Here is a 17,007-nt window from a genome sequence, read left to right as displayed (position 1 = left end):
CAGCTCCAAGACCTCCCCGTAGGCCCAGGTGAGAGGACCCTACTGTGTGATGTAGCTACCGGCCAACCCCGCCCCGTCGTCCCGGCAGCCTGGCACCGGCGGGTTTTCGAATCCATTCACAACTTAGCGCACCCCTCCATCAGGACAACCGTCCGGCTGGTCGCCAACAGGTTCGTGTGGCATGGACTTCGTAAACAGGTCAGTGAATGGGCCAAAACGTGCATGCAGTGCCAAACGGCCAAGGTGCAGCGGCACACCAAGGCTCCGCCGCAGCAGTTCGAACCCACCCGCCGGAGGTTCGACCACATCCATGTGGATATCGTGGGGCCCCTGCTAGTGTCGTGAGGAGCGCGGTACCTCCTAACTATGATAGACCGGTTCACCAGATGGCCAGAGGCAGTACCGCTCACCGACACCACCTCCGAATCCTGCGCCCGAGCACTGATCGCAACCTGGGTAGCCCGCTTCGGGGTACCAGCCCACATTACCTCCAACAGGGGCGCCAGTTCACCTCCAGCCTGTGGTCGGCTATGGCCAGCCTTTTAGGATCTCAGCTACACCACACAACTGCCTACCACTCACAGTCGAACGGACTAGTGGAGCGCTTCCACCGTCACCTGAAATCGGCTCTCATGACCCGCCTGGAAGGGCCTAACTGGGTGGACGAACTTCCCTGGGTCCTGCTCGGAATCCGCACGGCACCCAAGGAGGATCTGCACACCTCGTCGGCCGAGTTGGTGTACGGTGCACCCCTGGTAGTCCCAGGAGAGTTCATACCAGCCCCAAGGGGTCAAGAGGAAGAACCCGCAGCAGTCCTGGACAGACTACGAGAGAGGCTCGGTAACCTGGCCCCCATACCCACTTCACAGCACGGACAGAGCCCGACCTGTGTACCCAAAGACCTGCAGAACCGTAAGTTTCATTTTGTACGACGAGGCGGACACCAGGCACCGCTACAGTGGCCCTACGAGGGGCCGTTTAAGATGATCAGGAACAACGGGTCCACATTCGTGCTGGACATTGGGGGGAGAGAGAAGGTTTTCACGGTGGACCGACTCAAACCGGCCCATGTCGACTTGGCGCAGCCGGTCCAGGCTCAGGCACCGCGGCGCAGGGGCAGACCTCCCAAACAGAGGCCGATCCAGACTGTGGACATTGGGGGAGGTATCACCGGTTCTGGGGGCGGGAGGGTTATGTGGCGACCCACTTTCTAGCACACACGAACTGGCTCACAAAATGGCGCGTGCTGGCAGAGAGGTCGGCCTCAAAAAGGGCGCCAGGCCATCTTCACCAGCAGGGAGAAAATCCCACACGCAGAAAGGGTCTGGGAATATGCATTCCCCACAGTAGTCCCGCCCAGGGAGGGCGGGAACGGGAAGGCTTTAAAGGAGGCCGCGAAGTTTGAATAAATCTCTTTTATCTCAACTCCAACTCACCAACTGCATGTGGTTATTTTAGCGCTGTGTGTAGCACACCGCTACAGCATGTTGGCTTTCATAACAAGGGGAGTTGAGGATAGGAGCAAAGAGGTCCTTCTGCAGTTATACAAGGCCCTGGTAAGACCACACCAGGAGTATTGCGTGTAGTTTTGGGCTCCAAATTTGAGGAAGGACATTCTTGCTATTGAGGGAGTGCAGCGTAGTTTCACAAAGTTAATTCTCGGGATGGCAGGACTGTCATACGTTGAAAGATTGGAGCGATTGGGCTTGTATACACTGGAATTTAGAAGGATGAGAGGGGATCTGATTGAAACATATAAGATTATTAAGGGATTGGACACGCTAGAGGCAGGAAACACGTTCCTGATGGTGGGTGAGTCCAGAGCCAAAGGCCACAGTTTAAGAATAGGAGGTAGGCTATTTAGAACGGATCTGAGGTAAAATTTTTTCACCCAGAGAGTTGTGGATCTCAGAAGACACGATACATCATTAAAGACCTCTCACACCCTCTCCTTGAACTGTTTGTTCTTCTGCCATCAGGTAAACGTTACAGGAGCATCAAAACTAAAACCACAAGGCTACTAAACAGCTTCCTCCCACAGGCTGCTCTACCTGACTCTGCTTTGGACACTTTTAACTTGCACTGGACACTTATAACTTGATTTTAACTGACATGTGGCTGTTGTGTTTTACTATTTATTGTTATGTTTATTATTTAGTGTCGCGTTTGTTATATTATGATTGCACTCCTCCTGGGAAACGCTATCTCATTCTGCCCTGTAGAGCTGATGGATGGTTAGAATGACAACAAAGTTTCTGAATCTTTGAATCTATGGAATGCTCTGCCTCAGAAAGCAGTGGAGGCCAATTTTCTGGATGCTTTTAAGAGAGAGTTAGATAGAGCCCTTAAAGATAGCGGAGTGAAAGGATATGGGGAGAAGGCAGGAACGGGGTACTGATTGTGGATGATCAGCCATGATCACAGTGAATGGCGGTGCTGGCTCGAAGGGCCGAATGGCCAACTCCTGCACCTATTATCTATTGTCTATTGTCTAGTCATCCTCCTCATTTCACCCATGCTCCTCAGCCAAAGGCCAAAACTCAATAGCGTAGTCATTTGCTAAACAGCTAAGCTGAAGTAGCTTTATCAGATGATCCGAGGCTCTGTTAGCTCTGGTGGCATGATGGAACACTCTCTTCAAGGCGTTCATGAATCCTTTCAAGTTAGAGCTCATCTCTGGCCATCATTCCCAATGCATAGTGTCTCAAGGCAGGGCTTTCCTGGTCAGGTGAGAGATCATGAAGGTTGCTTTTCCGCACACCACAGGGATTCAGGATGGCTGGTGCTCAAACACCAGTGAACAAGGCTGCGGCAAGAGCCCAGGACACTGCTGAATCTCTCTGGGATCAGAAGATGGACTGAGTGATTCTGGCTTCCTCCTAATGACAGTTGGTGCATGGTAGTCTGGTGGTGTCATATCTCCCAGGTCTGTCTTGAAATTTTCTCACTGTGGCTGACGAGAGGCTCCAATACCCTGCTCAATCCACCTTAGGCTCAATGGTACTGTGGCGAGAGACCTAGGCGAGGATAGTTAGCAGCCAAGTGCTGGAGTATCCAAGACTCAAATCGACACACATACGAGGCTGAAATGAGGATGGAGTTCTAAACTAGATGCTGGAGGAGAATCCAACACAGAGCTGACGACCGAATTCTGAACCTCAGTTCAGGTGCTCTTCAAATATTGAAATCCTGGTGCCAAAATACGGTCGCCAATAAGTGGTGTCACGTACACGCAACCCTGTAAAAATATCAGCATCAATAGAACACACCTGGAGTCTGGTTTTGCTGTTATCAAAACACAACTTTATTAGTAACTACGTCAGCTAGTAACTTAAACCAGGTAAATTAAGAGTCCTCTCCCCCTCTCCCCCTCATGATTCTTAAAGGTGCAGTCCATAATGAATAAAACTTAAGATTCCATCACAGTGTGAGCCTGAGTCTTTAAAGGAGCCATGCCACCTATCCATATTCTGGAGAATCGATCCATCTAAATCCTGGAAGCTGCTGCAGTCGGGTGCATATCGTATAGGGAACACTTAAAAATAAATTCATCTAATTGCTCATCTCACGGAGTGTTTTGACCTCTTTTGGAAATTCTGGCACAGAGTGAACTGCACCAATATTGTCATTGAAAATACTCATCAGAACCTTCAACCCATTTATGTGAGAATCAGCGCCCCACAGGAATAATGGAGCACATTGCCACAGTGTTTTCTCAATGCTTTCAATCTGGGGAGCAGATTATTATGAATGCAAAATACTCCATTAAATCTAGACATTATTTTGCAAAGGCTTCCATAAGCAAATTAAAATATATGCATTCTTATGCTGCTATTAAATTCTAGCAAGCCCGGAGCATATTTCCTCGACGTATGCAGTTGTGTAAAATGTCTCACGTATTATTTTGTATCTGTTTTTCATTTCTCTTTTTCCACCACAGGCACTGACCTTGTAGAAGCAGAAAAAACTGACATAAAAATAGTTGTCAGCCCATACGCAATATTGCTCACCAAAACGCCCAAGTATTACAAGCCTGGGATGCCCTTTGACATGATGGTACATTTGTTTTCATTTCCTTCATCTCACTCTCTTCCCTTTCCATAACTTCATGGTACATCTTTGCTCAATTATTCTCTTGTTCTTTGTTACTCAAGGTCTACGTAACTAATCCCGATGGCTCTCCTGCCAATAACGTTCCCGTGAAGGTGGATGGTCATAACGTCACTTCGAAAACTCATGCTGATGGAATTGCTAAATTGGCAATAAATACACCTGGAGAGTCAAAGTCCTTAAACATTAAAGTAAGAAATAAGCTATTTCATATGCATTCATAGAATGAAATAACAAAGTGCGGGTCTTTTTCCTATTATGCTTGAGCTGGCTCTTTCAATTATTACCGCTCCCTTTTCACTGCACCCCTTTCCTTTCCTTCAAATATTTATCCAATTCCCTTTTGAAAGTTACCGTTGAAATAGCTCCCACCTTTCTTGCAAGCAGTACATTCCAGATCATAACTGTATTCTACAGGATCTTCCACTAGTCATGTTACACATCTGTTCTTTGCTTATTGGCACTTCTTCCCTTATACTTCTTTCTTTGTTAAAGTTTGTCTGATTTAGAAAATCCCTGTTATATCTTCTACTGATGTGCTCTTCAGACAAAGCAAACTGTAGTGAACCTTATCAGCCAATTTTCACAATAATTTAAAAGACCATAATTATTTCAAATTAGCATGTATTTGAATAAATTGCTTACATAATATTATTAAGCACTCTTTAGGTGTATTTGGGTTCCCATACATAGAACAACAAAGCAACCACTTATATTTTATTGTTTGTAACAATATATTTGGAATTCAAAACTACAGACCTGTGAGGCACTGTAGACCATTTTCAGTAACACAAATGCACACCACCACAAGCTGTAACTTCTTGGTTTGGCATACCTAAAGCGAGGCCGGCTGGTGGCGTAGTGGCACCAGCGCTGGACTTCGGAGCCAGGGGTCCCGAGTTGAATCCGGACAGCTCCCTTGCACGCTCTCCATCTGTGCTGGGTTGAGCGTTGAGCTAGCAACTCAACCTCATTTAAAAAAAAACCTGGAGAGGGATGGGCTCCGCCAGGTTTCAGATGTCCAATATACGCTGTATGATGAGCACACCAAAAAGATCAGTGCAAAGCTTGCCATGACGGCACCCCGAAGACTCCACCAGGAGTTAAGGGTGCACACACACCTCTCAGTATCAAGCCAGAGAACTAACCCTGGTTCAATGAAATGTGCAGAAGGACACCTCAGGAACAATTAAGAGCTTGAACTTAGTGAAGCTACAATATATGACTACATGTGTGTTAAACTCTTCAGGGCCATATCTTCAGTTGTGCTAAACAGCAGAAATGGCTGACAATCAACAGTGCTCAGCAGACTTCAACGTTTTGAAGTTTGTGATCCTGCCATATCTAGATATAAGTGATTAACCGCTAACAGGTTCCAAAATCATCCTCACTTGCAGTAAAATCATTTATCAGAGACGAGTTATTGATTTCAGCCAATACAAATGGAAAAGAAACATCATAGGCATCAATTCAAGTTTACTTATCAATAAACCATACATGAATATAGCCAAATAAAACAATGTTCCTCCGGGCCAAGATGCAAAAGTCATTACCAACAGCACACAGCACATGGCACATATGGTTATGTGGATGATTTTGGCAAATGGGTCGGGTAAATACCTTTGTGAGACAATAGAATTGGGTGTCTGTATTGCTTAATGCCTAGATCAGCAGAAAATCATGGTGCTTCCCTCTGGCATACTGCTTCACAGAGCAAGGTTGTCTCTGGTGTTGCCCTTTAGCATACTTCTATAAGCATAAGACTATGGGGTATTGCCCTCCAGCCTACAGCTGTACACCACAGGGCTACGTGACTTAGATATTTTTCCCTCTAGCTTGCTTAGAATAATGCCAAATATAGAAACATAGATCAAACTATATCCATTAGAATCAACCATAAAGTGATTGTAGTGATTGTAAGCAGAGTCGTTGCTCTCCCGAGGGATGGCTCCCTGTGTCATGTAAATAAAGTCTCCTAACAAATACCTGGGTCTGAGTCTTGTGTGGAAAAAGAAACTCCCTAACAGGTTACAATAGCAGAAGAACATACAGTCACTGAAACAAATAATTTACCCCATCCCCGAGCACCATGCCCTGTAGATAGATGGTGCATGGGATGTTATCCTGATCCAGTTTGTTCTTCCACAAAACAAACTCAGGAGAGCAGCACGGATTGAACACTAGAAGCAGCGCTGATGGGACTGGCCAGTTGCCAACCCAGTACCGATTCTAGCAAACCCATAGAGGTCTCTTTTCTCTCTTGCACAGCCTCCAGTGTCTATTCCCCTGGGCAGCTGCAAAAGACAACCTCTGGGGCATGAGAGCCTAGTCTGTGCCATCACTGAGGCAATGCAGTTCCGCCACTGTCAGTCTTGCTAATGAACCAGTTCAGTTTTGTACATTGCCAATGTCCAACATGGTCTTTCAATCTGATGCAGTAGACCCGCACTACATAATTTTGTTAATATTCAGCAGCATCTCGATATTGTAAAAAAGATATAAAGGACGAACAATTACAACTTTGGTTGCTCCCAGTGTCCACTGACTGATGAAATAGCATATGAATTAAGAAACTTAACTTTTCATTTACTAATTCATTTATAAAATGAAGTGTACTGCATTTTTTAAGTTGGTGGAAGATCAATAAGTGCTCGACAGTTGGAATTTACTTCTTCCTTTTGTCTTTCTGCTTACAGGTTTCAACAGAAGTTCCTGATACTCTCAACCGACGGGCATCTGCATCGATAACTGCAAAGGCCTATATGACAAAAGATGGTTCAGCAAACTATCTGCACATTAGTATTCCAAAAACAGATTTAAGTCCAGGTGAAGATTTATTGGTTAATCTGCACCCCCGAAATGACAACTTACAAGTCCAGGATCAAATAAAATACTTCACCTACTTGGTATGTTTTTTTCCGCACATTGGTATTCATTTTGAATTCACTAACCCTCAGTGAAAATAGCACCAAGTATTTATAAAGGTAAATTAAAGCAATAAGTTAGTCACTAGTTAAAAAAAAATCTCCATTGTGTCTAGGAGGTATTTCGAAAAGCCTTGTATCATAAGCTAAATTTTATGGAAGGAATGAATGGTGAAGTGTTTTAATTTGGTGATGAATTGTTGTTCATTTTCATGCCTTTTGGTGCATTGGGTGGCTTTTTTCCCTCATTTCCAGAGCACTTGTCTTTTTTTCTATGAAGTTGAGTTGCTAGCTCAATGCTCAACCCTGCACAGGCATGAAGTGTGCAAGGAGCAGGCCGGATTAGAACCCTAGGCCATTTGCCTTAAGTTCCAGTACTGGTGCTACTACACCAGTGGCTGGCTGATTTAGTGAAGAATGAGGCCAGAATTGGGGGATGTGTGGATGTTTTAGAGGTTCATAGAACAAGAGAATATTGCAGAGATTGTGATGGGGTGAGATCATGAAAATAAGAAATGAAAAGCAAAATAAATCAGATTTTTGTTTAGCTGGGTTCCATTATAAGTTATTATGTGTTGGTTCATATTGGTTGTCGAGTTTTAGATTACTTCACTATTAGGAAATTTAAGGAAAACGTCAGTCAAGGTAAAACCACCAAAATGTAACATAGAAAAGTCACTTAGAACAATAATACAATCTAACCACATAATGCACTAGAACCATAGAACCATAGAACATTACAGCATAGTAGCAGGCCTTTTGGCCCTTCTTGGCTGTGCCGAACCATTTTTCTGCCTAGTCCAACTGACCAGCACCTGGACGATATCCCTCCATACACCTCTCATCCATGTACCTGTCCAAGTTTTTCTTAAATGTTAAAAGTGAAGCCTTATTTACCACTTCATCTGGCAGCTCATTCCACACTCCCACCACTCTGTGTGAAGGAGCCCCCAGCCCCCCCCCCCACAATGTTCCCTTTAAACTTTTCCCCCTTCACCCTTAACCCATGTCTTCTGGTTATTTTCTCCCCTTGCCTCAGTGGAAAAAGCCTGCTTGCATTCACTCTATCTATACCCATCATAATTTTGTATACCTCTATCAAATCTCCCCTCATTCTTCTATGCTCCAGGGAATAAAGTCCTAATCTATTCAACCTTTCTCTGTAATTGAGGTTCTCAAGTACTGGCAACATCCTTGTAAAACGTTTCTGCACTCTTTCAACCTTATTAATATCCTTCCTGTAATTTGGTGACCAAAACTGCACACAATACTCTAAATTCGACCTCACCAATGCCTTATACAACCTCAACGTAACATTCCAACTCTTGTATTCAATACTTTGATTTATAAAGGCCAATGTACCAAAAGCTCTCTTTACGACCCTATCTACCTGTGACGCCACTTTTCGGGAATTTTGTATCTGTATTCCCAGATCCCTCTGTTCTACTGCACTCCTCAATGCCTTACCATTTACCTTGTATGTTCTACCTCGGTTTGTCCTTCCAAAGTGCAATACCTCACACTTGTCTTTATTAAACTCCATCTGCCGTTTTTCAGCCCATTTTTCCAGCTGGTCTAAATCCCTCTGCAGGCTCTGAAAACCTTCCTCACTGTCTACTACACCTCCAATCTTTGTATCATCAGCAAATTTGCTGATCCAATTTCCCACGTTATCATCCAGATCATTGATATAGATGACAAATAACAATGGACCCAGCACTGATCCCTGTGGCACACCACTAGTCACAGGCCTCCACTCGGAGAAGCAATTCCCTACTACCACTCTCTGGCTTCTTCCATTGAGCCAGTGTCTAATCCAATTTACTACCTCTCCATGTACCTAGCGACTGAATCTTCCTAACTAACCTCCCATGTGGGACCTTGTCAAAGGCCTTACTGAAGTCCATGTAGACAACATCCACTGCCTTCTCTTCATCCACTTTCATGGTAACCTCCTCGAAAAACTCTAATGGATTTGTTAAGCATGACCTACCACGCACAAAGCCATGTTGACTCTTCCTAATAAGTCCCTGTCTATCCAAATACTTGTAGATCCTATCCCTTAGTACTCCTTCCAATAATTTACCTACTGCCAACGTCAAACGTACCGGCCTTTAATTTCCCAGATTACTTTTAGAGCTTTTTTTAAACAACGGAATTACATGAGCCATCCTCCAATCCTCCGACACCTCACCCGTAGATACCGACATTTTAAATATATTTGCCAGGGCCCCTGAAATTTCGACACTAATCTCCTTCAAGGACCGAGGGAATACGCTGTCAGGTCCTGGGGATTTATCTACTCTGATTTGCCTCAAGATAGTAAGCACCTCCTTCTCTTCAATCTGTACAGGTTCCATGACCTCACTACTTGTTTGCCTTATTTCCATTGACTCCATGCCAGTTTACTTAGTAAATACAGAAGCAAAATAACCATTTAAGATCTCCCCCATTTCTTTTGGTGCCATACATAGCCGACCAATCTGATCATCAAAAGGACCAATTTTATCCCTCATTATCCTTTTGCTCTTAATATACCTGTAGAAGCTCTTTGGATTATCCTTCACCTTCACTGCCAAAGCAACCTCATGTCTTCTTTTAGCCCTCCTGATTTCTTTCTTTAGTATTTTTTGCACTTTCTATACTCCTCAAGCACATTATTTGCTCTCTGTTTCCTTTACATGTCATACATCTCTCTTTTCTTCTTTATCAGAGTTCTGATATTCCTTGAGAACCAAGGTTCCTTATTATTATTCACTTTACCTTCAATCCTGACAGGAATATACAAACTCTGCACTCTCAAAATTTCTCCTTTGAAGGCCTCCCACTTACTACTCACATCCTTGCCAGAGAACAACCTGTCTCAATCCATGCTTTTCAGATCCTTGCTGATTTCTTCAGATTTGGCCTTTTTCCAGTTTAGAACCTCAACCCGAGGACCAGATCTATCTTTATCCATGATCAAGTTGAAACTAATGGTGTTATGATCACTGGAACCAAAGTGTTCCCCTACACACACTTCCGTCACCTGTTCTAACTCGTTTCCTAATAGGAGATCAAATATTGCATACTCTCTAGTTGGTACCTCTATATATTGATTTAGAAAACTTTCCTGAACACATTTTACAAACTCTAATTCGTCTAAACCTTTAACAGTATGGGAGTCCCAATCAATATGTGGAAAATAAAAATCCCCTACTATCACAACTTTATGTTTCCTGCAGTTGTCTGCTATCTCTCTGCAGATTTGCTCCTCCAATTCTCGCTGACTATTGGGTGGTGTATAATACAACCCCATTAACATAGTCATACCTTTCCTGTTTCTCAGCTCCACCCATATGGCCTCGGTAGGCAAGCCCTCTAATCTGCCCTGCCTGAGCACTGCTGTAACATTTTCCCTGACTAGCAATGTTACCCCCACCTTTCATTCCTCTGCCCCTATCACATCTGAAACACTGGAACCCTGGAACATTAAGCTGCCAGTCCTGCCCCTCCTGTAGCCAAGTTTCACTAATGGCTATAATGTTTTAATTCCATGTGTCAATCTACGCCCTCAGCTTGTCAACCTTCCCCACAATACTCCCTGCATTGAAATAGACACACCTCTGAAGATTATTACCACCACACACAACGCTTCTGTTTGTGACTTTGCATGAACTTTTAACACCATTTATTTTCACCTCCGCTCTACTATCTGCTCTGGCACTCTGGTCCCCACCCCGCTGCAGATCTAAACCTCCCCAATAGCTTTAACAAGCCTCCCTGCAAGGATATTGGTCCCCTTGTAGTTCAGGTGTAACCCGTCTCTCTTGTACAGGTCCCAACTGCCCCAGAAGAGGTCCCAATGATCCTGAAATCTGAAACCCTGCCCCCTACACCAGTTCCTCAGCCATGTGTTCATCCGCCAGAGCATCCTATTCTTACCCTCACTGGCATGTGGCACAGGTAGCAATCCTGAGATTACCACCCTCGAGGTCCTGTTTTTTAACTTCCTACCAAGCTCTCTATGCTCACTCTTCAGTACCTCCTCACTCTTTCTTTCTATGTCATTGGTACTGATGTGTACCATGACATCTGGCTCATCACCCTTCCACTTCAGAATGCTGTGTACGCGATCAGAGACATCCCTGACCCTGGCACCCGGGAGGCAACAAACCATCCGAGAGTTCCCGTCATGACCACAGAACCTCCTTTCTTGTGCCTCTAACTATTCATTCCCCTATCACTACCGCTCTCCTCTTCTTCCACCCTCCCTTCTGCACTGCAGAACCAGACTCAGTGCCAGAGATCCGGCTGCCGCAGCTTGTCCCAGGTAAGTCATTCCCCCCAAAAGTATCCAAATCAGTATACTTGTTCTTGAGGGGAATGGCCACAGGGGAACCCTGCTCTGCCTGCCCTTTCCCGTTCCCTTGCCTGACAGTAACCCAATTACCTGTGTGCTGCTCCTTTGGCGTAACTACCTCCATGAAGCTACTATCTATAAACTCCTCATTCTCCTGAATGATCTGGAGGTCATCCAGCTCCTGCTCCAGTTCCCTCACGTGGTTTGTTAGGAGCTGCAGCTGGATGCACTTCTTGCAGGTGTCATTGTCAGGGACACAAGAGGTCTCCCTGACTTCCCATATCCTGCAAGAGGAGCATTCCAACATCCTGCCTGGCATTCTCTCTACTCTAGACAAACAAAACAAAACTTACCGGAACCTACCCTCGCCTCTGCCTGTTCACGTCGAAGCCTGTTGAGCCAAAGCCGTCCCACTCTGCTCTCTCTGATTCCGCTGCCTGCTGTATATGGTGGATTTTTTTAAACCTTTGGCGCTCTACGTCACGTGCCTGCACAGTCTAGCCTCTTTTCCTCGAGCAGTGTAAATAAAAATCATAGATTAACCATGGTATAAATGCTGCCTGCATTCCCATATAGCAAAGGCAAAGATAAATATTTTAGTTAATTAATTATTGGAGAAAATACTGAGGACCAAGGTCTGCATTGCACAATTTCATGAACAATTGTGAACAAATGTGTATATGTTGCTTTGCAATCTTACCATCATTATGCAAGTTACAGAGACTCTAGACTGAGGGGGAAGGGTGTGGAAGGGTGTTGATAGGTGGGAAATACGATGATAATTGTGAAAACCTGCTCCGGTCCCGCCAAACCGCCTCGATTTTAGTGGTGAGCATTGGTAGGTCATCATAGTGCTCGACGTTCGTCATGTGCTGTTGCCAACTCACGTCTAAAGCCATCTGGAGCATTCGTGTATAACAACCATCTAGAGACTTTCGCACAGTCTTAGTGAGTGTCCATGTCTGGCATCCGTACGTGAGAATGGACTCTATGACTGCTATGAAGATCCTCTTTTTAAGCCCTCTGGTCAGGTTCAACTTCCAGATTTCCTTCCTGTCATTCATAGCCCTCCACGCCAGCACCTTCCGTATCCTTCTGTCCTTCTCTGAACTCATCACTCTTGACCTGAGGTACTTGAAGTCAAATTAGTGCCAAGAAATGACAGACAGCACACTGCATGCAATTAAAGGATTATATTCATGAATCTTAACTAAAGGGTTAGCAAAGAAAAGAATGGAAAAAAAAACAAAAATTATAATTAAACAGTACAATGTGCACCAGTTGTGGAGCTTAATTCACAGATTCTCAGTCCATCTCGCTGTCCGGTTCAATCAAATCACGATCAACTCACCGAGTGGTATTATATGACCGGTTCTCTCCAGTGTCTTCTCTATTCATCTCTCACCGAACAAAAGACCCAGCTCACGTTCCAAAGCATTTGTTATCTGCTTCTACAGAAGGACCATTATGATAGCAATAAGACCTTTCCCAGAGTGTTACGGTTGGAAGAGTACCATGGATAGGGGATGGATAATGAAGAAGCAGAGGGCCTAGGAAGGTGACTGTTGAAAATAATGCTGCTAAATATTGTTGCAGCAGTCTTTCACTCATAAGATGGAATGTGTAGTCTGCTTCTGCTTCATAATTGATTGGCCTCATACTAGTGTAGGTAGGGAAAAATGTGAGTTCCAAGATCTTTATGAACTCCATTAAGAATTTTCAAAAGTATTCAAATAATATCAATATGAAGATGCAAGAGACTGAATTCCAGATAAAGTACCTTGACCTGAGTCATTGAATTTTTTAAATGCGACCTGATCCACTGAACTCCCCCAGTATTGGGTGTACCTTTGATGGGCTGATAAATCCTATCCAATTGTGTACCAGCTAAATGCTGGGAAACTTACTATCTATGCTGTGCTGACCTATGTACCCAAAATCCTGTAATATAAAAGGTTCCTATAGACCCCCGATAATATTCCTACTCTTTGGCAAACTACTTCTTAATTTTGTTGTTACAATTGAGGTTAAACACATTGCCAGTCAAAAGTTAGAAATGATAGTTAGGTAAGGATGAAATACCAATCGCCCATGATGTAAGTCAGCTACAAGGGTTCAAGGGGTTTCATGACTATCTCTAATGCCAACTTCAAATTTGGTTACAATTTTTCAGTTGATGTTCCTTGGGCAAGAAGCTGCAGGGGGTGTGGATACAGCCTAGCTCATGAAAACAAGCCTCCTATTTATGGACTCTATATACACCTCTTTCTGCATCAGCTTAATCAGTAAAGGAGCCAGTATAATCAAAGATCCCTGTGGATGATGTTTTTGCAGGGAGATGTACTATGGACATGTGGTCGATGTTTAGAGATCTCTTGCAAGATGTTAGGGATAAATTTGTCCCAGTGAGGAAGATGAAGAATGGCAGGGTGAAGGAACCATGGGTGAAAAGTGAGGTGGAAAATCTAGTCAGGTGGAAGAAGGCAGCATACATGAGGTTTAGGAAGCAAGGATAAGATGGGTCTATTGAGGAATATAGGGAAGCAAGAGAGGAGATTAAGAAGGGGCTGAGGAGAGAAAGAAGGGGGCATGAGAAGGCCTTGGCAGGTAGGGTAAGAGAAAGCCCCAAGGCATTCTTCAGTTATGTGAAGAACAAAAGGATGACAGGAGTGAAGGTAGGACCGATTAGAGATAAAGTTGGACAGATGTGCCTGAAGCCTGTGGAAGTGAGTGAGGTCCTCAATGAATGCTTCTCTTCGGTATTCATCAATGAGAGGGAACTTGATGACGGTGAGGACAATATGAGTGAGGTTGATGTTCTGGAGCATGTTGAGATTAAGGGAGAGGAGGTGTTGGAGTTGTTAAAATACATTAGGACAGATAAGTCCCCGGGGCCTGACTGAATATTCCCCAGGCTGCTCCACAAGGTGAGGGAAGAGATTGCTGAGCCTCTGGCTAGGATCTTTATGTCCTCGTTGTCCATGGGAATGGTACCAGAAGATTGGAGGGAGGCGATTGTTGTCCCCGTGTTCAAAAAAGGTAGTAGGGATAGTCTGCGTAATTATAGACCAGTGAGCCTTACGTCTGTGGTGGGAAAGCTGTTGGAAAAGATTCTCGGAGATAGGATCTGTGGGCTTTTAGAGAATCGTGGTTTGATCAGGGACAGTGAGCATGGCTTTGTGAAGAGCAGATCATGTCTAACAAATCTGATAGAGCTCTTTGAGGCGGTGACCAGGCATATAGTTAAGGGTAGTGCAGTGGATGTGATCTACGTGGATTTTAGTAAGGCATTTGACAAGGTTCCACATGGTAGGCTTATTCAGAAAGTCAGAAGGCATGGGATCCAGGGAAGTTTGGCCAATTGGATTCAGAATTGGCTTGCTGCAGAAAGCAGAGGGTCATGGTGGAGGGAGTACATTCGGATTGGAGGGTTGTGACTAGTGGTGTCCCACAAGGATCAGTTAAGGGACCTCTACTTTTCATGATTTTTATTAACGATCAATGTGGGCACATGGCCAAGTGGTTAAGGCATTGGACTGGTGACCTGAAGGTCATGAGTTCGAGCCGCAGCTGAGGGAACATGTTGTGTCCTTGAGCAAGGCACGTAACCACACATTGCTCTGCGACGATACTTGTGCCAAGCTAATGCCCTTCCCTTGGACAACATTGGTGTTGTGGAGTGGGGAGACTTGCAGCATGAGCAACTGCTGGTCTTCCATACAACCTTGACTAGGCCTGCGCCCCGGAGAGTGAAGACTTTCCAGGCACAGATCCATGGTCTCGCAAGACTAACGGATGCCTTTACTTTACTTTATTAACAACCTGGATGTGGGGGTAGGAGAATGGGTTGGCAAGTTTGCAGGTGACACAAAGGTTGGTGGTGTTGTGGATAGTATAGAGGATTGTCGAAGATTGCAGAGAGACATTGATGAGATGCAGAAGTGGGCTGAGAAGTGGCAGAGTTCACACTTATCTGGGTTGAACTCCATCTGCCACTTCTTAGCCCAGTTTTGCTTCCTATCAATGTCCCGCTGTAACCTCTGACAGCCCTCCACACTATCCACAACACCTCCAACCTTTCTGTCATCAGCAAACTTACTAACCCATCTCTCCATTTCCTCATCAGGTCAGTTATGAAAATCACAAAGGGTAAGGGTCCCAGAACAGATCCCTGAGGCACACCACTGGTCAGTGACCTCCATGCTGAATATGACCCATTGACAACCAGTCTTCACCTTCTGTGGGCAAGCCAGTTCTGGATCCACAAAGCAATGTTTCCTTGGACCCCACACCTCCTTACTTTCTCAATAAGCCTTGTATGGGCTACCTTATCAAATGCCTTGCTGAAATCCATATACACTACATCTACTGCTGTTCCTTCATCAATGTGTTTAGTCACATCCTCAAAAAATTTAATCACGCTCATAAGGCGCAACCTGCCCTTGACAAAGCCATGCTGACTATTCCTAATCATATTATAGCTTTCCAAGTGTTCATAAATCCTGCCTCTCAGGATCTTCTCCATCAACTTACCAACCACTGAGGTAAGACTCACTGGTCTATAATTTTCTGGGCTATCTCTACTCCCTTTCTTGAATAAAGGAAAATCCGCAACCCTCCAATCCTCCGGAACCTCTCTCACAACATAACTCAGATGTATCAGTATCGCAATGGAATAAAGTGAATTACAAAGGCATGAGAGAAGAGCTTGTCTAGGAGGGAGATACTCATGAGGGAGATGGCAGAACAGAGGTGGCTGAAGAACAAGGCACACGATAGATATGACCCGAGAAGAAGAGGTTCTCAAATAGCAGGGCTCAGCAACCATGGCTGACAAGGGAAATTAAGGACTGCATAAAAACAAAGGAAGGAGCACATAAGGTAGCAAAAGAGTGTGGAAAGTTGGATGATTGGGAGGCTTTTAAAATCCAGCAAAAGGCAACTAAAAAAGCTATGAGAAAGGAAAGATGAAATATGAGGGCAAACTAGCCAATAATATGAAGCAGGATACGAAAAAAAATTCAGCTATGTAAAGGATAAAGGGAGGTGAGAGTTGATATTGGATCACTGGAAAATAATGCTGGTGAGGTAGTAATGGGGGGATAAAGAAATGATAGATGAACTTATAAAGTACTTTGCTCATTCTTTACTGTGGAAGATGCTAACTGTATGCCAGAGATCCATGGGTGTCAGGGAGCATCAGTGAGTGTCAATACTATTACAAAGGAAAAAGTGCTAGGCTTACTGAAAGTTCTTAAGGTGGATAAGTCACTTGGACCAGATGGACTGCAATCCAGTCCTGAAAGAAGTTGCTGAAGAGATAATGGATGTATTGATCATTATCTTTCAAGAATCCTTTGATTCTGGCATGGCCCCGGAGGACTGGAAGATTGTTGCAGATGTCATCCACTCTTTAAGAAGGAAGGAAGATGAAAGCGAGGAAATTATAGGCCAGCTAGCCTAACCTCAGTGGTTGGAAAAGTGTTAAAAGTCTATTATTAAGGACGAAGTTTCCCGGTTCTTGGAGATTAATGATAAAATAAGTCAAAATCAGCATGGTTCACGTGAAAGGACATCTTGCCTGACATATCGGTTAGAGTTCTTCGAGAAAGTAACAGCAGGAGCGTCAAA

General features: G+C 44.4%; 1 protein-coding gene across 2 annotated transcripts in view; it reads left to right on the top strand.

The window, feature by feature from the left end:
- The window catches only part of LOC140191934 (venom factor-like), a 264,302-nt gene that overhangs the window by 67,486 nt on the left and 179,809 nt on the right, over positions 1–17,007 (top strand). For both annotated transcript variants that reach the window (XM_072249822.1, XM_072249823.1), the window contains exons 10-12: positions 3,941–4,056; positions 4,155–4,301; positions 6,807–7,016. In XM_072249822.1, the coding sequence (XP_072105923.1) occupies positions 3,941–4,056; positions 4,155–4,301; positions 6,807–7,016 (473 nt within the window). The remainder of the gene's footprint in view (positions 1–3,940; positions 4,057–4,154; positions 4,302–6,806; positions 7,017–17,007) is intronic.

Source organism: Mobula birostris, chromosome X (assembly GCF_030028105.1).
Source record: "Mobula birostris isolate sMobBir1 chromosome X, sMobBir1.hap1, whole genome shotgun sequence".
NCBI lineage: Eukaryota > Metazoa > Chordata > Chondrichthyes > Myliobatiformes > Myliobatidae > Mobula > Mobula birostris.
The sequence above is the reverse complement of the archived record's forward strand: the minus strand, read 5'-3'. Positions and strand labels throughout refer to the sequence as shown.